At 43.5% G+C, this 24,009-nt stretch overlaps 1 protein-coding gene across 1 annotated transcript; it reads right to left on the bottom strand.

Annotated features, from left to right (window-relative positions):
- DNASE1L3 (deoxyribonuclease 1L3) lies at nucleotides 1-13,797 on the bottom strand. The gene is made up of 8 exons (XM_074959698.1): nucleotides 13,611-13,797; nucleotides 8,953-9,041; nucleotides 6,782-6,865; nucleotides 5,926-6,038; nucleotides 4,394-4,506; nucleotides 1,231-1,388; nucleotides 834-930; nucleotides 1-198 (listed from the first exon to the last, which is right to left on the bottom strand). The coding sequence occupies exons 1-8, from the start codon at nucleotides 13,740-13,742 to the stop codon at nucleotides 76-78; spliced, it is 909 nt and encodes a 302-aa protein (XP_074815799.1). The 5' UTR covers nucleotides 13,743-13,797; the 3' UTR covers nucleotides 1-75.
- Nucleotides 13,798-24,009: the final 10,212 nt, after the last annotated feature.

Here is a 24,009-nt window from a genome sequence, read left to right as displayed (position 1 = left end):
ACAGTGAATGTTTGGGATGTGTTTTTATTATTTCAATGTACACACAAAGGATGATAGCAAGAAAATCCAGTGTGCCTAGGAAGACAAATGGTGGAGATTTCTTGTTTTTCTTTTCTCTGCAGCAAGTGATCTTAGTCGGAAACCCCGAGCAGTTTTCAGCTCAAACGCTACTGGAAAGTGATCACTAACTTCCAGAGCCTGCGAAGATGAAAAAATATATATTCACAGTGGGTAGCACAAAACACAGCTCTAGCTGGATACGAGTATTCTTCCCTTCGTGTCCTATTCCTGTGCTGTTGTGCAGTGCTGCTATGCATTGTTAGCTATCTGCCATATTCTATTCTAGGGGTGGCTGCATTTCAGTGGTAGGTGAAGTGATTCCTGTGAAAGTAAAGGTTTTATACCTGGAAATGAAGCTAAGACTGTTTTTATAAATAGGGCCATAGTTGGTTGCTTTATTGTGTCTGTTTGCTAAACATCGAAACATTACTGTTTCTCTTCAAGACAGAGTACCAGTAGGCAGTGAGTCATCTTACAGGAGCTCTGCCATTATGCCTCACCATTCCAGAAAGACCTTTCCCACTCTGTTGCGATATGCTAACCCACTGTGTTTTTAGCAGGTACATTTAACCATACAACTACGGAAGCTGAGAGTCCTCTCTTGGAGCCAGCTGCTAGATTGGCTTACAGAGATGTAGCACATTGCCTCTGTGGATTAGAAGGCAATTTACTCAACATGCACCATCCAAAATCAGAATATTCTTTATTTGGCAAACTCATTATTTAAGCACTGCATATGGTCCTGTAATGAAAGACCAAAAAGGAAGCCATACCTGCTCTTCAGTCATTCCAAAGGCCTTTTGAAAATCAATGGTATCAGCTGAGTTTGGGACAACAGCACTGATGAGCTTTTCACCCTGGATCACAATTCTAAAAGAAGCAAAGAGTCATTCAGAGGTGGCTAATGCTCCTAGACATGTGTCCGATTTTGAAGATTTAAAAAAAAAAGTAACTATGTTGTGTGGTGAGAGCTTGAGTGATTTAGCAAAATAATGACACGATAATGGAGTAACCAACACCAGGGCTTCTTTAGTGCAACACTGGCCATTCCCAATGTCTCTGTGGTACTCCCTCCATCTCACGTGACCTAGTATCCTGCAAATACCTTACCAGGCATAGTGCTTTCTACCTTGAGGATCCTCACTGAATGTTTCTCAAGTCAATTGTTACCTGTCGTATGCACAGTTTGTGCTGTTCCTAACTGTTGTGTCATTTTTGTCGCCAATTAGCCACACAAACTCTGAGTGAGTTCTCAGCCTGATGTTCTTCCAGTGCTTCTTTGGAACATAACCACAGCCAGCATTGAAGTCCCCCAGGAAGATGAAGTTCTGAAAGGCAGGATTGTAAGACACAAGTTAAATTATCAGCAATAAATCCTCAAAGACACCATTTTCAAAATTGCAGTGAAGACAGAGATGGATGCTTAAAATATATAGATCAGCGATACTCAGACCTCAGTGGTTCAGGAGCCAAACTAGCGATCAACATTACCCAAAAGAGCCACAGTCATGTGAATTCATTGTTTCATTTACTATAGTACTATTCGTAGTTAAACAGTATGATGGGAAATATATAATTATTCTCACAGCAACGTGACTGAGCAAGTATTATTATTTTATCATACAATTGGTTAATAACATAGTAAAAGCATCCTGATTGGTTAATAACTTAGATTGGTTAATAATTTAAATCACACAGTGTTTTAATATCATGTGCTGCGGTGAGCCACAGGAGGCACATTAAAGAGCCACTTGCGGCTCATAAGCCTCAGTCTGAGTATTACTGAAATAGATACGATTAATATAGAGGGTCTGATCCTGCTTCCACTGAAGTCATCAGACCGGCTATACCACCCCAGCTATAACTCCAGTGATGTCCACAGATTGCATAAAGGATGAATTTGGCTTAGAAGTAATCTTAACATTGATTTACTAGTTATATTATTTATTTATTAGAGTAGTGTCCGATGACACTAGATTCAAATTCCGAACTCCTTGCTCAGATCTGGTCCATTATGGAAAGATTGAAATTGCAAACTCTGCTCCAAACCAATATTAGCATGGGTAGGAGGTTCAGATCTGTAGGTGTGATTTGCCGTGACATCTAATTAGATATAAATAATCTTTAAATACCTGTTTGTTATTACTTAGGAAGTAAGCGTGTGTGTGTGTGAGAGAGAGAGAGAGAAAGAAAGGAATGGGATTTTTTTTCAATGTTGGCATATAGTTTAAAAGAAAAAAAATCCACCATCCTATTTGCAGAGCCCATATTTCACTGTACAAAGATATACAGAGATTTAAATATACATATAGTTTTCTTTCTGAACAGCAGCTGTAATTTTTATTCTGGGAGTTTCGTTGGCAGATATTCCATCTCTGAGAACAGAACACTTGTAAGTAATGTGGTGAGCAGAGGGCTGGAAATGAAAGCAGCAAAGCAAGCTGGGAAAGTTTTTCAGAATGCTTATTTTCTTTAGATTTGGTGTTGGAGCCAAACTATATGTTGTTTAATTGGCCCCAAATAATATTTCAGACCCACATCTTTTACATTGTGCATATGATGAGCCCAGTTCTTGATGCCACTTAAATTGTGTCTCCAAAATAGACATTTCAAAGAGCAATAAAGAAAAGCGTCCTGTGTCCTGCAAAATGTTTGTCTGTGCGTAGCTTTACAAATGTAAGATAAGCACGTATGTAAGTGTTTGCCTGTGTGTGTGTATCTGTGCAGATTCAGAACTTGTACACAACTTAGGAGGACGCTTTCAGCAACTGGGTTTCATTTGACTGTTAGACACAGTTACAATGTTAGATCCAAGTATCAGAGGGGTAGCCGTGTTAGTCTGGATCTGTAAAAGCAGCAGAGTGTCCTGTGGCACCTTATAGACTAGCAGACGTATTGGAGCATAAGCTTTCGTGGGTGAATACCCACTTCGTCGGATGCATGAGATACAGTAATGCACGCTATGGGAGATGCAGGGAGGCTCAGTCCAGACTTCTCATACGCTTTCGATGGGCTCTAAACTTGCTGGATTCTTCAGTGGGTGAATGGACAGGGTGCAGTGCAGGGAGGGACATGAGAGCTGGAGCAGAGAGCTCATTAAAGATGTTTGCCCCTTTAAAAAGCTTGGGATGCCGGAGTACTCTGTCCACCCACATAAAGAAAACATAGTGGAGATCAGAGAGAGATGCAACAACAATGGCTAAAGGTATGAGATATTGCCAAAGCTACTGTTGGTAAGGAAAGTATTAGAAGCGACTTAGTTGATGTTCTGAATGATGAAGGATATAATGGAAAGTGCTCTGTTTTCTATTTACCCTGTCTCATAATAGCAGAACAAGGGAGCCATCAATGAAAGGTCAGTGAGTTTAGAGCAAATATCACCATCCCACAGCATACTTTATTCTCGCTGTAGTATTCACTGCCACGTGGTGTAACCAGGTAATGAGGATGAATATTAAAAATAGTATCAGATGTTTTTATGCCCGTTAATAACATTTGTGGCTATATACAGTCAACTAATGAGGACTCCAACTCGTTGTCTCCGGGGATCAGGGAGGAATTTTCCACCCCAGTGTATAGCATTGGACCATTGGTTTAGGTACATTGTGCATTTGTTTCTTTCTCTGAAATGTTATATATGGCTCATTGGTGGGGACAGGATACCACAGTAGATTAGGCAATGAGCTAAACTTCCGTGTCAAGTATAGTGAACCTTATTCTGATCTCAGAGTCTTTGGTTTTACACTGGTGTAGATCTATGGACTTCAATGAAGTCATTCCTGATTTACACCAGTTTAAAAAGAGATCAGAACCAGGATCTCTAACTATACCAGGAAATCACTCTCTACTATGTCAGTACCAGGGTGGTGGGAGAGATAGAAGAACAGACATAGAGCAGAAATTGATACATTTGCTTTTCCTGGAGGATATTCTGTGTCTCCGAAGTAAGATAGTGGTCAATAAGTTCCTGGTATGGCAACACCATTTTCAGGTAATTGTCACTTTTGAAACTCCATCTGTTTAATTACCTGTGGTAAGGTTGGCCTGGTTAGACTGACTTTGAACCAGATTGCGGTTGTGCATTCTCAGGAGCAGAACACAAGGGTGAGGGAGAAGACACTTTAAGAAGCACGCTTTCTACAGAGACATCCGATTTACTGATCAGAAAGTGTAGAAGTATATGAAAATGTGTCAGTTTCTTAACAACTGCATCAACAGTTTTGAAATCACGAGCCTCATAATGTTGGCACCAGAATGATTCAATGTCACTACATCCTTTCTGTCTCAAATCTATGTTTAGCAGTATAAATATGTGAGTTTATTGATGACTCACCTTAGATTTCCAGTGCTGTTTGACATCTAAATACACATCATAAAGCTCATCAATTTCCCGCACAGCTGTTTCAGGTGTGGTGTGCTGAGGGATTATCACGAATTCTTTAACAACTTTTAAACAAAGCAAATTCACAGGGAAAAAGGTTAAATGATTTTTAACCTTTATAAAAATAATCATCAAGATAAGAAAAAGCAGTTTGAAATGAAAGTGTGTGGTGTTTAATAAAAATACTTCGTTCGTACAACTTTTTATACTGAGGAATGTAGTTAGTCTGAGGACGAATGATAGCCTGTATCATTAAGCATCTTATCTTAAGCACATTAGCCCCTGGTGTCTATCAGACTAATGGATCTGACCTTTCAACTGACATGAAAGTGTACAAAATGTTTTTCCATTATGGAAAAATCTCTCTTAAATGGGCGCTGTGTGCAGCATTCGTGATCACGGTGATAGGAATTCCAGCAGGTGAGCTATTAAGTCTGGTTCCTGCAAGGTGTTGAGCACTCAGGCTGTGATCCAACAGAACACTTAGGCACCCAAAATAATCCCATTGACTCCAATGGAGTAACTCACATGCATGAAATTAAGAGTTTGCTTAAGTGTTCTACTGGATCAGGACAAGTGCTCAGCACCTTGTATATCTGAACTTTAATAGTCCAGCTGCTAGATTTTCATTCAAAATGACCGTGATCACTAACCTGACATATATTGCACATTTTAGGGTTTTACATAATGGAAAACCCATTTTTGTATGTTTTCCTTTCAGTTGAAAAGGATACAGCATAAGGTTGCAATATTCTTCTCCAGGTACTTATTTCTGGTTTTAACCAAATTTTAATAGAAGGATTGCACTTAGTTCCCCACTTCTATCTATTTTGCTCGTTAGAATATGATGTCAATTTGTGTTACTGGACCTATAAGGAAATGAGAGCCCTATGGACAACCAGTACCAATACTAACTTTGATTGTTGCATCATCACCACAAATCACATTTATATCATATCAACAGAAACCTAAATATGTGGGAGACCTAGGTCCAGTTTGTATTTCTGAGGAAGTCAATCACTGATGACCTTTTTCTTCTCTGCCTCTGATGGCTAGGGGAATTAGAGCCTTATCCTCAGATATGTTGAGCCTCTGATAATGTCCATGAGACAGGCGTGTGCTCCATGTCTTATGGAATTATGCCCTGCAATGTGAACTCTATCCTACTAAGAAATAGGGCCTTCAGATTGGGATTTCTGCCCTTTTTACCCACTTCATGTCGTCCAGTGGAAGGGATGACATGGCCCAGTGTAGTGAAGTTTCCTTCCAAGTCTGCAAACTTGTCAACAATCTTACAATTAAAGTAGGTTCTAAATACCAAAATCCAAGCTTCATATGAGGATAAGCCTAGCTATCTCAGACTCCTACAGCAAGCTACCCAAATCCTGAGATACCCTATGTGTAGTGAAACTTGACTTCATTCATTATTTTCTCATTTTATAAAAACTTTGAGAGAGGACAATAAGATCTTGGCAACTTCTCACCAGTTTTTGGAGACTTGAACCAGACAACAAAGGGTTCTCTAGAAAAAGCATCTACATCTCCAGGCTGAATATCTGGATACTGATAGGTTTCCTTCACTGACACCACATTTGATCTGCAAAGTAATTTAACCCATCAATAGAATATTAGATATCACATTTACTAATAGTTTGGTCGTGTCAGTTCACTTTGTAATTTCTTGGCTAGTAGCAAAAGCTACATTACACTGCAGTGGTGAAGACTTAATAAAATTCCTATTCAATATGTCAGTAGAATAACAATACATTTCAACATCAACCATGATTTCTAGCTCAGAGTTACCATCCCATCTCCTTCACTTCCAGAGACTGAAGGCTGGCCAGAATAGCACCTTGGCTTGTCTACATTGAGGTTGAACAGATACAGCTACACTGATGGCTGTAACTAGGGCAAATCTTCAAGATAGACCAGGCCCAACTCAATTTATTCACATTAAAAATCTACTATTCTTTTTGTCTAAAGATGTTGGCAGGTATGGATCACTGCTGTCATGACGGGACATAGGGAGAGATGTGGGAGGAAATCCTAGCCCCATTGAAAATTATGGGAGTTTTGCCACCGATTTCAGTGGGGCCAGGGTTTTGCACAGCCAAAACCCTCCTTGTATAGGGCTTTCTGTATCAAAGTCAACATCTTGACTTGTAATTGGAAGTGAATGTGAATTTAGTGTAGTAGTGTGAGAACTAGTGTGATAGGCTTTTTGGCACTGACACTGGTAAGCCAGCAGGCAGCTGCGTTCTGCATTAGTTTGTAATCTGTTTACTATATAAGAATAGTTTGCAAACGGAGACAGAAACATAAGGTATGGAATTCACTTACCTATAGATAAAAGCATATTGTTCCTTATAGGACTTTCTTCCTAACCTTTTACTGATCACGTAGTCATATTCTTCTTGGGACTGACTAGAAAGAGAATATTTTAAGTAGATTTCTGTCTCTATAAAGGTCTGGGTTTCTATTTAATCTTATATTAGTAAACACATGTAAGAGGATCTGGAGCACTGACTTCTTGTGCTGGGTTACAGAGATAAGTCACCTAAAAACCCCCTATCTTTGGTATTATCTTGTATTATTCACATATTGTTTTTTTCTACACCTCTCATGCTGCGTTTTTTAACCTCAGGCTTTATGCTCTGTATTGTACTTTCTATTCTTTTCCTGTGCCTCACTTCCGTCCATCCATATATGCATTACATTTTCTAGAGCAGAAACTTACAGGGATATAGTTTTTAATCTCAGTATTATTTTTATCCAGCAAAGACTATTTCTAGCTAAAAGTGAATTCCCCCTTTTTTGTATGCTGTCAGCCAAGTCTTTCTTTCTTTTTCTTTCTTCATCTTATTTCCCAGGATGCATTAGTTTCAGACCTACTGAACCCCACCCTAATCAGACACGTTTTTTCAAAATTAGCTTGTAAATGATTTTGTTGCTAGTCTTCTTCAGTAAGCCAGTCAAAGAGGCTAGTTCTCTTCTACTGTATTTTTTTATGCATGAAGTTCAATCTGAGATATTTCAGTCTAAAGACCTGATTCTTCAATGGAGTGCTCTGGTGCTTAGCAGATCACGTGGACTTTTTGTATCTGTCCTTTCCTTCCCATGTCAGAGTATCGTGTGCAGTACCGGTCAGCCCATTTCAAAAAGGACATTGCAGAACTAGAGGGGTTTGGACAAAGGTGATGAGAATGATTAGGGGCTTTGTAAAGCTATCATGTGAAGATAGATTGAAACAATGGGTATTGTTTACCTTAGGAAGGAGGCAAAAAAAGAAGGTCCACAACAGAAATCTATAAAATAATGCATGCTTTAGAGAAGGTAGATCATGAGTGTCTGTTCTCCCTGTCTCACAATGCAAGAAAACGGGGACATTCAATTAAATTGAAAGGTGGAAAAATTCAAAATAGATAAAAGGAAATACATTGTCACATGTTCTGTAATTAGACTGTGGAACTCATTACCACAGGGTGTTTTGAGGGCCAGAATTTAGCAAAAATCAAAGAAAGATTGAATTTTTATATGGATACCAGGAATATCAATAGTTATAATAGTCTATGCCAGGAGTGGGCAAACTTTTTGGCCTGAGGGCCACATCGTGGTTCCAAAACTGTATGGTGGACCGGGTAGGGAAGGCTGTGACTCCCTAAACAGCCTGGCCCCTGCCCCTTATCCTCCCACTTCCCACCCCCTGACTGCCCCCCTCAGAACCCCTGAGCCATCCAACCCCCCCTGCTCTTTGTCTCCTGACCGCCCCCTCCCAGGACTCCCTGCCCCTAACCGCCCCCCGGGACCTCACCCCCTATCCAACCCCCCCTGCTTCTTGTCCCCTGACTGTCCCCTGACTAACCACACCCCTGCCCCCTGACAGGCCCCCTGGGACTCCCAGGCCTATCCAACCACCCCCTCTCCCCTGACCACCCCCCTCAAACCTCTGCCCCATCCAACCGCCCCCTGCTCCCAGGACCCCCTGCCCCTTATCCAACCCCCCTGTTCTCTGCCCCCTTATCATGCCACTCGGAGCACCAGGACTGGCAGCCGCGCCACCCGGCCGGAGCCAGCCATGCCGCCGCGCTGCCTGGCAGGAGCTCACAGCCCCATCACCCAGAGCGCTGGCGGCACAGCAAGCTGAGGCCGTGGGGGAGAGGGGGCAGTAGGGGAGGAGCCAGGGGCTAGCCTCCCCAGCTGGGAGCTCAAGGGCTGGGCAGGATGGTCCCGTGGGCCGTAGTTTGCCCACCTCTGGTCTATGCTAACAAAAAGCATATGAACCCATCTCTAACTATTAGGAATTAGGGGTAATCTGGCCCTCAATGGTCTAAACCTATCTGCCCACTTCTTGAACCTTAATTTGTAGCATCTCATGCTGGCCGCTGTTGGAGACAGGAGACTGGACTAGAGGGACCATGGTCCAATATGGCAATTCCTATGTTTTTCTGCCAGCTCTTCTGCCTTTCTGCATGTACTCGTGTTAGTGAATACACATTTGTAGTTTGCCTTACCCATTGAGTTTTTCTATTAAAAGAGGGCATATCTTGTTGCTATTGTCCTTTATTTCCATCAGTAACATGATGTCACAGCGAGAAATAACCTGCAGCAGAAAAGAGCAAAGGCTTTAAAGTCTGTTTTCGCTCAGTATATTTTCAAGGGTTAGAAAATTTTTGAAAAGAACAAAGAGAAAAATTGATTGTTGATTATTGTGACATGGACAATTACCCCTCCACAAGCCCTAGTGCATGAGGGGTAATCCAGAGTCCTGCCTGTCACATGCGTAATTGGGGGTAGGTTTAGAAGGTAGATGGAAAGTAGCTGTGGTGGGAGCTACCATGGGTGAAGGGTATGTCCTTTCCTCCCAGCTGGCTGGGAAGCTAGCAAAGTGGCTGGTAGTTTGGAACCTACTGCTCTGAGTGGTTTGTTTGTGTTAAAAATCCTTTGATTATAAACCCATTAAAAAAAATTCCTGAGGAAATGGACAAGCTGCTGCTGGCAAGAGCTAGGGTTGCCGATTTTGGTTGGATGTCTCCCTGGAGGTTTCATCAGAGGACATAATCTTTAATTAAAGATTAATCTGTAATTCCTGGAGACTCTATGACAATCCTGGAGCGTTGGCAACCCTAGAGAGCATTGCTCATCTTCCCCAGCTGGTGGTTCTGACCATCAACCTCTGTTACATTTTATCTTTCTTCCCCATCCTTTGTAGCTTGTCCCCTCTCTGGACCCAATCCTGCAAGCACTTATGTACACAAGTAACTTTACTCGGTGCCTGACCCAATTTCCATTGAAGCCAATAAGAGTCTTTCCATTGACTTCAGTGACAGTTGCATTGGTTCCCTGAGTAATCAGGACTACTTGTGTGAGGAAAATTTACTCACGTGTGTATTTGTAGGATTAGACTCGTAGTATGTCAGCTTTGTGGGACAGGTACTGTAACTAACTATGTTTGGACATAAGACATTATGGGTGCTACTATAATACAATGATGAACTAATATCAGTGTATCAGGGAAATACGGTTACAGCAGGAGACCTGAATGTAACACTGAGGTTTTCTAACTACTTGGCATCTCTAGAATTTGTTCTTTCCTTACATGTGTCTGAGACATTCCCCTGGTGTTATCTGGACTGGTGATCTGCTAGGTCACTCCCATCCTTGACTCTGGGAGCCAGCCTTACCCTGCTCTGCTGTGACAACCCCCACTCCTGGGCTGTTCACACACAGCCTCTGGCATGTAAGCTGCCTGGATTGTGCAATCGAATGACACTAGCCAATATCTCCGGCCCAGAAACAACCCTAGGAACCTCCCTCTTGCAGTGTCCAGTTATGCCCACTGGACACTGTAAGCTTATATGAGTTTGTCAATTTAACGAAGAAATTGATATGCACCAGGCTTGTTATCCCAAGGGGAGTCTCTGACACTTTTTAAACTAAACGCACTGCTTCAGGTAGAATAAACAAACAAATGTATTAACTACAAAGATAGATTTTAAGTGATTATAAGTCAAAGCAAAACAAATCGGATTTGGTCAAATGAAATAAAAGCAAAACACATTCTAAGCTGAACGTAACACTTTCAGTGCCTTACAAATTTAGATGCTTCTCACACAGGCTGGCTGTTTGCCCTTCAGCCAGACTCTCCCCTTTGATCAGCACTTCAGTCGCGTGGTGGTGATGTCTGTAGATGGAGGTGGAAGGGAGAGGAAGAGCCTGGCAAACGTCTCTCCCTTTTATCATGTTCTTTCTTTCCTCTTGGCTTTGCCTCCCCCCTTCAGCCTCAGGTGAGCATTACCTCATCGTAGTCCCATAATGACCAAAGGAAGGGGGGTAACTCACTCAAGAGTGCAACAGATCCTTTGTTGCTGCCTAGGCCAGTATCCTTTGTTCCTGTGAGGTTGGGCTGGGTTTGTCCCATACGTGCCCTGATGAGGTGTGAACTGCCCCTCTCCTCATAGAGAGTTTTTGCCTGAGCTGTTTTAAGCCATGAGGACACATTTTCAGCCTCATAACTATATACATGAAATTACAACCGATAACATTACTATAACAACAATGCTCAGTACATCATGAGCCTTCCAAAGACACCTGACATGACAAACTTTGCATTGGATACCACACAATCATTTTATAAGGATGAACCTGGGAGTGTAGGGTGTTCCTCTGAGGTACAGACCATCACAGTGACTATCAGAAAGATTTAAATGTAAATATTGTAGGACAAAAGGTGAACCTAAAAACCAAGTCACAAATATCTGTGAACAATCAGGCACAACTGTGCACCCAAGGGACTGGAACAGCTCATTTAAATAGTTCTTTATTTTTTACACAGTGGCTGGCACATAAGGACCCCAATCAATTAGAACAGGCACAGGGTAGCTCTAACCTATGCTAGCTTGTAATGGCTCTTAAGAAGCCATTACACTGACAGGATCACTGGAATATGTGGCCACATCCCTTCTCCATGCCAGCATGCCCCCCTACAGCTGGAAAAGGGTAGCACAGAACAAACTCTAGTAGTTGGGGATTCCCCTACGCTGGAAAACCCCCAGCTGTCCAGTTAAAGCTGCATTAAATACTGCTTTGTGCTGCAGAATACCAGAGGCCAGGATCCAGCCCAGATATCCAGTGGCTATTCTATATTAATATTTTTTATTTATGAAAGGGCATTTGTTGCTCTAAATAGGAAACTTGAATGAGGTATAAAGTATTGTTCTGGCAGGATAATTGGAAATGATCCAATTTCAGGAGAGCCTAAGCACTGCTACAAAGTAAGTAAATGTAGTGCAAATCCCTTCTGGTTTAGTTTTGTGACCCTGTGGAAGGGACAAATGAGGATATGCTGATCTAATTTTTTTCAGTGGAAGCAGAATCTTCTCTAGCTTAGTTGACATTTAGGAGATAAAAACACTGACGAAAGGCCCAATCCTGTAAACCTTTACTCACATAAGTAATCCCAATGGAACTACCTTTATGAGTAAGGAATACCTGCATGAGTAAAGCCTCCAGTCATAATTCTAAACAATCTTTACTGTAACCCTTTAGCAGGTAAAATGAAACCAATATAGTATCTGAAAACAGGAGAGTAAGAGCATTTTACTTTAGAACAGGAGAACTAATTACCCAAGACATGTTAGAGAGACAAAGTTGATGAGGTAATATCATTTATTGGACTGACTTCTGTTGTAGCCACATTGGTCCCAGGATACACACTGACATATTAATAATTGTAGGTAAGAACTGACTAATTCTACTTATCAAAGCTCTAATGCAGTGGTTCTCAAACTAGGGGCGCTGCTTGTTCAGGAAAGCACGTGTGGGCCGAGGGAGGTGCTGGGCGCCCTTCCCGCAGCCCCCATTGGCCTGGAGCGGCGAACCGCGGCCAATGGGAGCCTCAATCGGCTGAACCTGCGGACGCAGCAGGTAAACAAACCGGCCTGGCCTGCCAGGGGCTTTCCCTGAATAAGCGGCGCCTCTAGTTTGAGATCCACTGTTCTAATATACTTTAATTACACCTTTAAGTGCTAGGAATAAGTGTATACATTCTCACTGCTAGAATGACACATCCAATCATTATGACCTCTTTAAACAAGGCTTTGAAATTACAATCCATAATTTTCATGGATCTGAAGGTTTCAGTATTTATGGTTTAATTTCAAATTAACCTGTACTCTTCTAAAAACATTAAGTGGCCTCATGCATGAAACACATTGAAAATGTGATGATGTGTTTTTCTTGCAATACATTAGTCGGGTTTTGAATTTTAAATCACTGCTCTAATAGTACCCGCTTATGAAGCAGTTTAAACAACATAGTGTATATGATTAAAGGATTAGAAAACGTGCCTTATAGTGATAACCTTCTCTTTGGTAAGATAAATAGATTGAGCTCTTTGAGTTTAAGGGGTGACTTGATTACCATCTATAAATCTCTACTTGGGGAACAAATATTTAATGATCAGCTTTTCACTCTAGCAGAGAAAGGTGTAACACAATCCAATGGCTGGAAGTTGAAGCTAGACAAATTCAGACTGGAAATAAGGCATACATTTTTAACTGAGTAATTAAACATAGGAACAATTTACCAAGGGTCATGGTGGATTCTCTATCACTGGCAATTTTTAAAGCAAGATTGGATGTTTTTCTAGAAGCTACACTCTAGGGATTATTTTGGGGAAATTCTATGGCTTGTGCTTTATGGGAGGGCAGATTAAATGATCATAATGGTCCCTTCTGGCTTTAGAATCTATGACTCTATATTTTCCTGCTAAGGGGAATGTGTCGTGATGATCATTTCTTAGTGAGACAAGAGCCTTTCAGAGTAATGATTGATTAAATAGATAAGGTAAATAATGCTTCAAACTAAAATAAGGCTCAATGGATTCAAAGGGCAAGATATTTTTCTTGTGCATCAAAGACTCCCAGCATCTCCTAACTCTAACTTTATGAAGGAAATTGCATCTGCAGTTTCTATTGTTACTTTATCCTACAAATAAAACTTCCTGAATATGTGGCTTTGGGCTACAGACTGATTTTTACCATTAGCAGTACAAAATGCTCAGACATTCATTAACTTGACATTTTTGTGTGTAAAGATAAAATAACCTGCAGAATGATTTAGCTGAAAAGTCCAAAGAGAGTTCCATGTTTGGTTAATCAAATGACCGTACCTTTACAATGACGTCTAAGACTTCAGGTCTGGTACTTTTTGCTTCTCCGAAAGACCTCACATTGAAGGAGCAGATTTTTATGCTCAGAGTTGCATTGAAAAAGAAAAGCAAAAATAAAGAGATGCAGAACATCTTTGAAGTCCTTGGACAAAGAGCGCTGGTGAGGAGTGTGTGCGTGTGTCTTGCTCAGACTGTAATTTAAATGAAGTTAACTGTAGCAGTCACTAACCACTTAACAGGAACTACTGGCTTCCTTCTTTTTCCTTTGTTTCTTTATATTGTGACAGGGAACTACTGATAAATTGAACTTTTGCCTCAGGCGATCTCCAGTAGTTTAGAGCCAACTTTCCCAGCGTGAAGGTCCTTGTCTTTCACTTTTGAGCCCCAGCATTCCTTTTCCTGTGTACTAAATACTGCCAATATTCTTATTAATTTATTTGAAGTAGCATTCGCTGTGCGCTAGGTGTTTTCCAAACTCTGAAGAAGGAAAATCACTGCCCCAAGTTGAGGACAGAAAGATAGACCGAAGTCAAGGGAAAGGAAACAGGAATAACAATAGAAAAAATTGTGAATGTCAGCTTGCAGGCAGCATGGGAGAAATAGATCTTGAAGAGGGACTTATGTGTAGGCAAGGTAGGGACCTTGTTGATGAGCTCACAGCATCACACCATGCAAAGGGGACTGCATAAAGGGGATGGAGGTGGTTGTGTTAGAAGCTGTCAAATGGATGGGCAAGGCTGGGAGCATTGGAAGAGTGCAGTGGAGGGGGGCGGCATTCTGAGCCTTACAAGGGGGAACAAATAGAGAGTGGCAGATTTCTGTAGGGGATTGAAGGTGGTTATAAGAATGATAGATTAAATGAGATAGTGGATTGGAGCCTCTGACTCCGAGAGGTTCTGTGCAAGACCAAATGCCATTCTATTACTGTATTTTTCTCTCTCCATCTCATTCTTGATTATCATAATTATTGCAGTAGAGTAATAGAAATATTTCACCTGAACCTAAGTAAAAATATAATAAATAATTACACTTCAAGAAAGAAAGATGCACAGTTGGAGTAAATTGCAGGGAGAATTAAGTGTTTTTTCTTTGTGCTAAGATTCATCAGCCCTCAGTGCAAGCCTGTCCTGTCCTACTGGAGACAAGACTAACTTGTCTGGAGGGTTGTTGCACATGGTAAGCATTTTGCCAAAGTTATTAAGCACTGAGCACCTCCTGAGGATCATTAGGAAATGACCATTGGCAGACCCTCTCAGGAATCAGGCCTAATCACTAAATGGAATTAGTGGTATGAGAGTGAGATTTTGAAGAGTAAACATGAAGGGAGAAGAACGGCTTAGTCTGGAAGAAGGATTGGGCTACAGGTATAACAACTGCACCTCTTTTCATATCCCATATGCTCCCTCTGGTGCTCAGATATGCAGTGTATTACTAACTCCTGCTGTATTCAACTGGAATTATATACAGCAGAGAAATTTAGATTAATAGACTTTTAAGGGCAGAAGGGATCATTCGACTATTTAGTCTGACTTCCTGTTTATCACAGGCCACAGTATTTCACGCAGTTACACTATACTTAGCCCAATAACTTGTATTTGGCTAATGCATATCTTCCAGAAAAGCATCCTGTCTTTACGTGAAAACATCAGGAGATGGAGAATCCACCACTTCCCTGATAATTTGTTCCAGTGGTTAATCACCCTCACTGTTAAACCTTTGTGTCTTGTTGCCAATTTGCATTTGTCTTCCAGGCATTGTTTCTTGTTCTGCCTTTCTACATTGGGTTAAAGAACTCTTTAGTACTTGGTACTTTCTCTCCCTGAAGGTGATGATATACCATGATCAAATCACCTCTTCATCTTCTTTCAAAAGACAACAAATACCAGCCCAAAACATTTTGAAGCCATAAAATCCATTCTGCTGTCTTGTGTGCATTGCGGATAATAAAGAGGAAGCAAACTGGTCAGTGGCTTCAGGAAGGGTAGGAGCTGATATAACAGGTGTGAATGGTTCTCTTCATGTGACCGGATGCCATCTGCCTGATTTTAAAGCAGAAGGAGGAATGGGAGTCAGGCAGCCAAGTTGCAGAATGAAGGCTGCAAATGTCTTACTACTTACCTGACGGATGCACTATGATCTTGGCAAGAGAATGGCATTTACAGGCAAAAACAGCCAAAGAAACCAGCAAAAATACTAACAATCCAAGTCAAGTACTGGAAAGACTTGCACAAACAAAAATGTAAGTAAACATAAATAACAAACTAAAATTAGCCCAAGAATGAAGACAACTCTTAGCTTCTCACGTACAAATTACCAAATGTCTCAAGAGAGGACAATATGTTAAGCTAAAATGTCTATGTGGGTGATTCAAATCTTTTTAACTAGGTACAGATGGAACTAGCATAAAATGCAGCACTTGTGGTTGAGTGATCCTGACTAGATCAAAAAAAGTGACAGGTCTGAAGGAAAGAAAGAGATGAAGGGTTAGCTGGGAATCCAGATTTCGCCCACCCTGCCCAGTGCAACATACTGTTGAAGTGGAAACATTCTCTGTAAATTAACTTTCACTATAAATTAATTTACAATTTCTAATGGATACGTAGCAATGCTTCCCCTGCAGAGGCTACCAGCTAGTGTGATATTAATTAATAAAAGTATTTTTAATACAAAGAAAGAAACCATTGTCTGAAAATTCTGTTCTTGAGGTAACCCTCCCTTTTATTAATGGAAGCAAAAGCAGTTTTTAACTTATGTAGTTGGGGTGTATTTTCTGTTGATGTTTAAACTGTGCAGCCCTGTAAATCAAAAGGTAATGATTTCCAAAAGTGACTTTATTTTTGGTGTACAACTTGAAATACCTTAAAGGGGTCTGATTTTCTGAAAATCAGATGAGCACTCAAATCACTAACCACTTTTGAAAAATTCTGATCACCGAGCTGTACAAGATCCACCCTGCTGCTCCCTGCCACATACATATGTGAAAAAAGGCAGTTTAGTTTGCTATGTATCTCAAAGAATCCCCTCACTAACCCTTCCCAAAATCTGTAGACTTGGTCTGGGCATAGCAGGGAAATAACTGTGGTCAGAAGTTGGTTACTGCGAGCAAGAGTCTAGGGACAAGGGAGAAAAATATTGCTTCATACCCCACCCAAAAAGGCTAAGGCTGGAGGTGCTTATTAGACTGTTCCGCCCTCTCTGAGTACACCCGTACAATTGCCATGACCATGGCAGCCGCTCTGGAAGGGAACAGAGGTCTCAACTATAGTGTGTGTGTGGTACATTCTACACTGCAGCCAGCCAGCAAACCCTCTCCCCTGCACTGCATTCTGGGGTGGTGTTCTGCAGAACAGGCTTGCTGGCTGGGCTGACTAGTGTGAGGGAGGAAACCCTCTTGCTACATTCTTGGGCTTCCAGCTCTTCTCTCAGAGATCAGTGAAGCTGGTGAGGGGTAGCGCTTAATTGGCCAAGAATTGGTCAGGGAGGGAGCAGTGAGGAAGCATTGGGCCAACATTATCCACAAAAGAAAAGTGCGGAAGTGTGAAGTGATCTGGCTCTGAGCTACTTGGCTCCTTCTGCTTTCCTTTTGTCATTCTGTGCTTTCTATACACCCTGCAACAAGTGCTGATATTATTGTTGACCTTTGGCCCAAGCGGTTAACCAAAAATGGGGCCTGGCAAGGTTGTTCCTCTTAGCTGACTTTTCTCTCCCGTTTCTTATCCTATGTTCTTGGTGTAATCTTCTATATGTAAGCGGGGGAATAGTCCCGCTATTGTGGGGAACTTTCCTGGCTTCTGCACTACCCTGGTGAAGTGGGCTAGCGAAAAGATCCGAGTCCTCGCTCCCACTTCCTTTACCCAGTGGCCTCCCTGCCCTTGAGGACTCCCCTTCCACTCTCCTGTCTGGCAGAGTCCTCATAACCCCAACAAGGCTGTGCCCAGGATTCCTGGGGGGCTTGATCCCCAACCCTGCTGTGGTCACCTAGGACAGGGGCTAGGGTGTCCCCATTCTGGGATACTCTCTCTGCTCTGGGCCCTTCTCTGACCCACTGATCATTACATACAATTTGAAGCAAATGCAAGTTATTTAATCAACAATTAATTTTAAAAAGAATAAGGGAAAATGGGAAAGGTTAAGGAAACACATCAACCCGCTCTGAGGCAGGGAACATCACAAACAGTGTCTCTGGAATGTCCGGGCAGTTCACAGTCTGTTCCTTGTAAATCCCAGGCCTTCTTCTCAGGCCCTAGCTGTGTTGCAGGGATGCTGTGGGTTGGACACTCGCTCTGGTGGCAGGGCCCTTCTTCCCAGCGTTGCCCCCGCCCTGTCAGGGTTACCAATCCCCCTTCGAGTCTGGCCTGCAGAGCCTCCTGGCTGAGGCGTCTCCCTGTGCTGGGCCCGCTGCCCAGGGTCCCCCCGGCTCTCCCAGGCTGCTCACAACACCCGGCTCCGACTGTTCCTGCCCCAGCCCCACCACTCTGTCTCAGCCCCAGCTGCTGCTCTGCCTTCCAGTATAACATGATATATACTTTTGTGATTTCTCCCAGCAGCCTCACCCTCAGAAAATAATACAATAAGACACTTCTCAGAAGTCCACAACAAAAATGTGATGTTAGCATGCGAGGCTGTTTTGGAGACATGAGGGGCCAAAAACAGTTAAGACATTTAAAAAAAAAAGTCAATGACAAGGAAAAAATTTAAATGCCAAAAGTTTAAAACCCCATCTTTGTTTTTCCAACTTTTCCAGAAAAATGTCTACCTTTGGCTGAGATGTGGCATGTGAAATGTCAAGAATTGCTTTCCTTAGTGGAAAATTAGGGATTAAAAATTGGGTTTACAGAAGGAAGTTAATTTCAATCTTGACTATGGCATGGCTATTTTCATTCCAGAATATAAAAAGGAGAGGGAGAGAGAGACTGAATAGCTGCTGGAAGCATGATGTTTAAGCATGATGAGTTTGGGATTGCGATATTTCTTACAAGTCCCAAAGCCATGAACTTTCCAGGCTCTGCCATTCCGCAAAAGTGCAATGATCCTACATGCATCATAAATGGAATATGCAAGTATCCTTATCTAGGCTTGAGCCTTGCTTTTTGCTTGCATTCAATCTTAAATCCTTGATCCTGGGAATGAACAGACCTCTGAAGGACAATTTTAAATAGTCAAAAAATTATCTAAAATTGCTTTTCTATGCATGTAACACCTTTGGGGTTTAGAGAGCATGACCCCTTTAAATCTTTTTCCTAAGGGGGGCAGGGGAGCAGTGAGAGAAAGGAAGGAAACTCCAGGGGTGGCTCTGAAGCTCCAGAGAGAAGGGCTGCAGCAAGCAGGCTCCCTGCAAAGTGAAGCAGCAGAAAACCTGCTTGAAGCCTGGGAGGGGCAGGGCACCGATCAGGGACGCCCCAGGACAGAAGCCAGGAGGAGCACTGTGCCAGGGAGGAGTCACCCGAGAAGGACAGGCCAGAGCTGGACCCAGTATCACCGCTGCCCAGAGCTGCATGGGGCTGTGAGTACTGGTGCATGCAACTCTGCATTGGGAATAAGGAGGGAGGCTGTAGCTAGTTAAGTGGGGAGGTGGTCACTGTGTGTGGCTTTGCAGAGAGCGGCAGAAGAGGGCACCGGAGGGGTTTGTTGGGGAAAGTTCACTGGCACCGAAGACGACTAGGAGCACCCAAGACTCACTACTGGACTGGAACTTTGCTCAGGACTCCTAAACTCTGTGTGCAGACACATTGCTTGGTGTCTGCCCTTTCAGACTGTGCTACCACTGGGCCTGTGGGACCTTGGTTTGAATGCAATCCTGTTTTACTGTTCCCCCTATATTTCCCCTTGTTGTTTTTCTCCTCTCATCCCTCTGTAAATAAATATTTCCCTTTCTTATATCCATTGTACTATTCTGGTGGGGGTGTGTGTTCACTCTGGGGGGTTTGGAACAGATGCCCCTGGGGTGGAAAGGATTTTTCCTGCTGCATTCCTGTGTGCACCTTCTCTTGGGCAGAGCTGCCTGCAGAGCAGACTCCATCTTGACCACGAGGGCGCTAAAGTTACATACATTAAAATGTCATGCCATTAAAATTGGATATCTTGGGAACTTCTAGAGGTGTTGTGCATACTCACTTAGCTAGAACTCTGCCCTTTCTGATGGTGCAAAGGTTGCATTTCTAGCCCCAAAGTGTTGAGATATTGGACTTTAAACCTGGCACTTGTGCATTTCACTAGTGCCTACCATCCGAAGATCTCAGGATGGTTACAGTGAGTTACATCTTCATACAGCTTTGTGGTGATGGCATTATCTTCCTTTACAGACACTGTAACTAGGAATTGAGACATGTAGGTAGAGGTTAAGATCAACCATTTTCACCAGTGGTTACTTATATTGGGAGTGCATCAGTTATTGAGTGTCCATTTTAAGACACCTTGGGTTTGATTTTTAGAGGTGTTGAAGGCAATGGAAGGTGCAGGTACTTAGCACCCCTAAAAATCAGGCCCACTTTGGGTATCCACAAAGTGAGGCACCCAAAAATTTGAGGTTATTTTTTTCTGAGAGCCATAACACAGAACAAACGTGATTTTTTGTCACATTGATATTGGTTGGTTTTCTATGGACTACTTGCTTGTTACTTGAAGGTTCGGGTATATAGAATGCTTTTACTTTATCCTGGTGGGGGAAGGTGGAGGGGGGGCACAATCAAAAACACAGCTTTAGTTACTCAGGAAATTTAGCTCATTAAAAGCCAGACTGCAAAGGGAGACTATTGTGATGCAATATTTCTCTCTACACTGTTTTTAGCCCTCATTCTAGTGCTCTTTCTGTGCATGGAAAAAGTCCTGGTATTTTAGCAGCAAAATGTATTAAAAATTAATTTAAAAGTGCCAAAGAAGAGAATTAGCAAGGGGAGAGTTGCAAAGGTAGTACGTGAAATGTTGTTACTCAAGCCTGGTTTCGGATCACTGCTTTATCAGACCTGGTTCTGAGTGATGGTCACTCAGAATATTCCAGGCAGCCAAGGAACAGTCCTGTTCATATAAGACAATCTACATTACTTGCGCATCAATTTTGAAGAATCTGTTCCAGCTCTGAATCTTTAGTTCAAGTTGAGGGATAATCTCTCTGAGTTGTTCCAAGTGGCAGCAGCATTAATAATGCACATGCCAAACCGCCAACCCACTAGGACACACAAACATCACCCACTGTTATTCCTGGAAATACCCTCCCTGAAACAGAGATCTGAAAAAATGGTGGATGTACCAACAGGTGAGCATACCTGCAAGTGAAAAACAGCGTCTAACCACAGACAGGCAAAACTCCCCAGGCCTATGGCCTAAGGTTGCCACATTGGAAATTTAAAAAAAAAAAAAAAAAAAAAAGACACCCTGGATGATCCTGAGCCCACAAAACCGGACAGCTGGCAGTGTGTACTGAACATGCTTACACATTTTCTAGGACAGCTACCTCATAAAAGGGGTGATCCTGGAAAAAACTGGACAGGTAGCAACTATATGTATGCCCTTGATGATCTGGTCCAACCAAACTGTGTTCAGCACAGGTCCTGAGGGGTAGAGGGCAAAGCTGGCTTTAGTCATGTTTGTAGCTCCTTGATTCTGAGGTAATCTGGGGGATGGTTTGACCCCTGAGGTAATTTAGAGTAGCCTCAGGGCTGCTCCAACATATACTTTGATGTCTATGGCCCCTAAGAGCCATGCATAGAAACTGGGACTAGCCAGAGACCACAGGCTGTCTGGCCACAGCCCCTGAATTGGATTCTGGGAGTGGGGATGGCACAGTGCGAATCTTGTGGACTTCCTAGCCCCTTTGGGCCCTGCCCTCATGTTTTTGCTGCAGGACATGTTTTGACTCCCAGCCTGTAGAAGTATCTGAATTATTTTTGAGTCACTTTGGCCAAGCTTTGCTGCACCTACAGGCACAGTAGAAGATGCTAGATGAGTGAATATTGTGTCTGCCTCAAGAATAGCTGACAGGTGAAAATGTCTGCTTCTTTCTTTGTCCACCTGAGACAGCCCCTTAAGAAATGTTCTGAAATGTGACCATTCATCAGAGCCAAGTTACCTCTCTCTGGTTCATAGAGCACATCCTCACTTGGCTGAGATGGCACTGTGAAGTAAATGAATATAATGAGCCCTTTGTTTAAAAAAAAAATCTGGTTAAAAGTTCACAGTAAATGAGAGAGAATTATCCACCATCCAAACTTTACATAATGGTTGTTACTGAGGATCCTTTATTGAGGCTTTACGCATGGCATTGGCTAGTCCTAACAAGGAACAGCAGCAACTGTAATGTGTTGCTGACCTTTAAAGAAACAAAAACCTTGAATTTTGTAATGTCATCTCTTGCTTTTGTAAGAGGTTGCTTTTGCCACTTTTTGAGAATCAGTTATTTTTCTTGGGTTTGCATTTTTCAGGCCTCCTTTAGGCAGAGACGACACATAAGTGATGATAATGGGGGTCATAATTTAAAGCAGTGGTTCGCAAACTGTTTTTTCCGTAGACCACTTGAAAATTGCAGAGGGTCTCAGCGGACCACTAAATGATCTTTCCAAATGTTGTTTGTACTGTTAGCTAACTACTGTAAAGTGCTTTGGATAAAAGCGCTATATAAAAAAACCTTAATCATTAACGGGTTTTTTTGTTCTACAAATAAAAGCACACAACTCATATTTTAATATCAGTAGTCTTACCTTTCTAGTGTGATGGATGTGTCCTCTCTCCCCCGCCGTGGCAGCCCCCGAGCTGGGGCTGGGAAGGAGGGGGCGTCTCTCCCCCGCCGTGGCAGCCCCCGAGCTGGGGCTGGGAAGGAGGGGGCGTCTCTCCCCCGCCGTGGCAGCCCCCGGGCTGGGAAGGAGGGGGCGTCTCTCCCCCGCCGTGGCAGCCCCCGGGCTGGGAAGGAGGGGGCGTCTCTCCCCCGCCGTGGCAGCCCCCGGGCTGGGGCTGGGAAGGAGGGGGCGTCTCTCCCCCGCCGTGGCAGCCCCCGGGCTGGGGCTGGGATGGAGGGGGCGTCTCTCCCCCGCCGTGGCAGCCCCCGGGCTGGGGCTGGGATGGAGGGGGCGTCTCTCCCCCGCCGTGGCAGCCCCCGGGCTGGGGCTGGGATGGAGGGGGCGTCTCTCCCCCGCCGTGGCAGCCCCCGGGCTGGGGCTGGGATGGAGGGGGCGTCTCTCCCCCGCCGTGGCAGCCCCCGGGCTGGGGCTGGGATGGAGGGGGCATCTCTCCCCCGCCGTGGCAGCCCCCGGGCTGGGGCTGGGATGGAGGGGGCATCTCTCCCCCGCCGTGGCAGCCCCCGAGCTGGGGCTGGGATGGAGGGGGCGTCTCTCCCCCGCCGTGGCAGCCCCCGAGCTGGGGCTGGGAAGGAGGGGGGGTCTCTCTCCCGCCACAGCAGCCTCAGAGCTGAGGCTGGGAAGGAGGGCTGTCTCTCCCCAGCAGCTGCACCCCTGGAGCTGGGGAAAGTCGCCTCTTTTTCTGGCCACCGCAGCCCTGCACATCCCAAATTCCACCCACCCCTCTTCTCATTCCACTGCCCCCTCCCACCTACCCCTTATTGCTCCCCAACGCCACGACCTCACCTTACATGTGCGTCTTCTCCAGGGTCCAGGCACCTAATTAGTGAAGCCATGCCTGCGTGGCTCCACTTATTAGGTGGGTGGCCCTTCATTCTCTATTGTGTGCGGCAGCCCAGGCACGCACCGTAAAGGGACCTATCCGCGGACCACCTGAATGGAGCTCGCTGACCACTGTTTGAGAGCCTCTGATTTAAAGGATCTGGTAGTGTGGAGTGGGGTTCAGGACAGGGCATTTAAACCCTGGCAGAAATCTGAGGGGGCACATGACCCCGCGTCCCCTCCCTCTACGCGTCCCCTCTGCCTTACGGTAATATGGTAATGATAATTTTGTCACACCTCTTCCCTCTGTACCACCCATTTCTAACTATTTAAACTATGGGTAAACTTCTCCTCAATTTCTCTGTTACCTTCTGGATCAGGTGAAGTTGGAAGTGTCATATTGCTGTTAAAATGCCATAGACAATAAACTTTTACCAACCACTTAACAAGTGTAATTTGTGACTGTAAATCCTACCAGAGGGGGAAAAACTCAAAGATGTAACAACCATATCTTTTTTTTTTGGTTTATTGGCCCCTTTGTTTACAGTACAGATGCATGTGCTCAGAGCATATGTTGTTGACACCGCACATGATGTACTGACCTGATTTTAGGACTCTAATGCCACATTGCAGTGCCTTATTTATTAGGGATTTCTGGTTTTCCCAAGCCTCTCACTGTGAGGTAGCTGGTATGTGTTAATGAGCTTGGTCTGGAATATATTTCTTTGGCACAAATATGTACTTTCAAACACTGGTGAAAGCAACAGAAATGATGATGCTGAACCGGAGAA

The sequence above is a fragment of the Natator depressus genome, chromosome 7 (genome assembly GCF_965152275.1).
Source record: "Natator depressus isolate rNatDep1 chromosome 7, rNatDep2.hap1, whole genome shotgun sequence".
NCBI classification, from domain to species: Eukaryota; Metazoa; Chordata; order Testudines; family Cheloniidae; genus Natator; species Natator depressus.
Note: the sequence above shows the minus strand (reverse complement) of the source record. Positions and strands in the feature narration are given on the sequence as shown.

Bases quoted from the DNA above. Each gene is read 5' to 3' on its own strand.
- DNASE1L3 (XM_074959698.1), bottom strand. From the start codon at position 13,742: ATGTTCTGCATCTCTTTATTTTTGCTTTTCTTTTTCAATGCAACTCTG. The intron at 4,507-5,925 runs GTGAGAAGTTGC...TTTGTTTAAAAG, and splicing joins GTTCAAGTCTCCAAAAACTG to TTGTTAAAGAATTCGTGATA. The intron at 199-833 runs GTATGGCTTCCT...TCATCTTCGCAG, and splicing joins TTGGAATGACTGAAGAGCAG to GCTCTGGAAGTTAGTGATCA.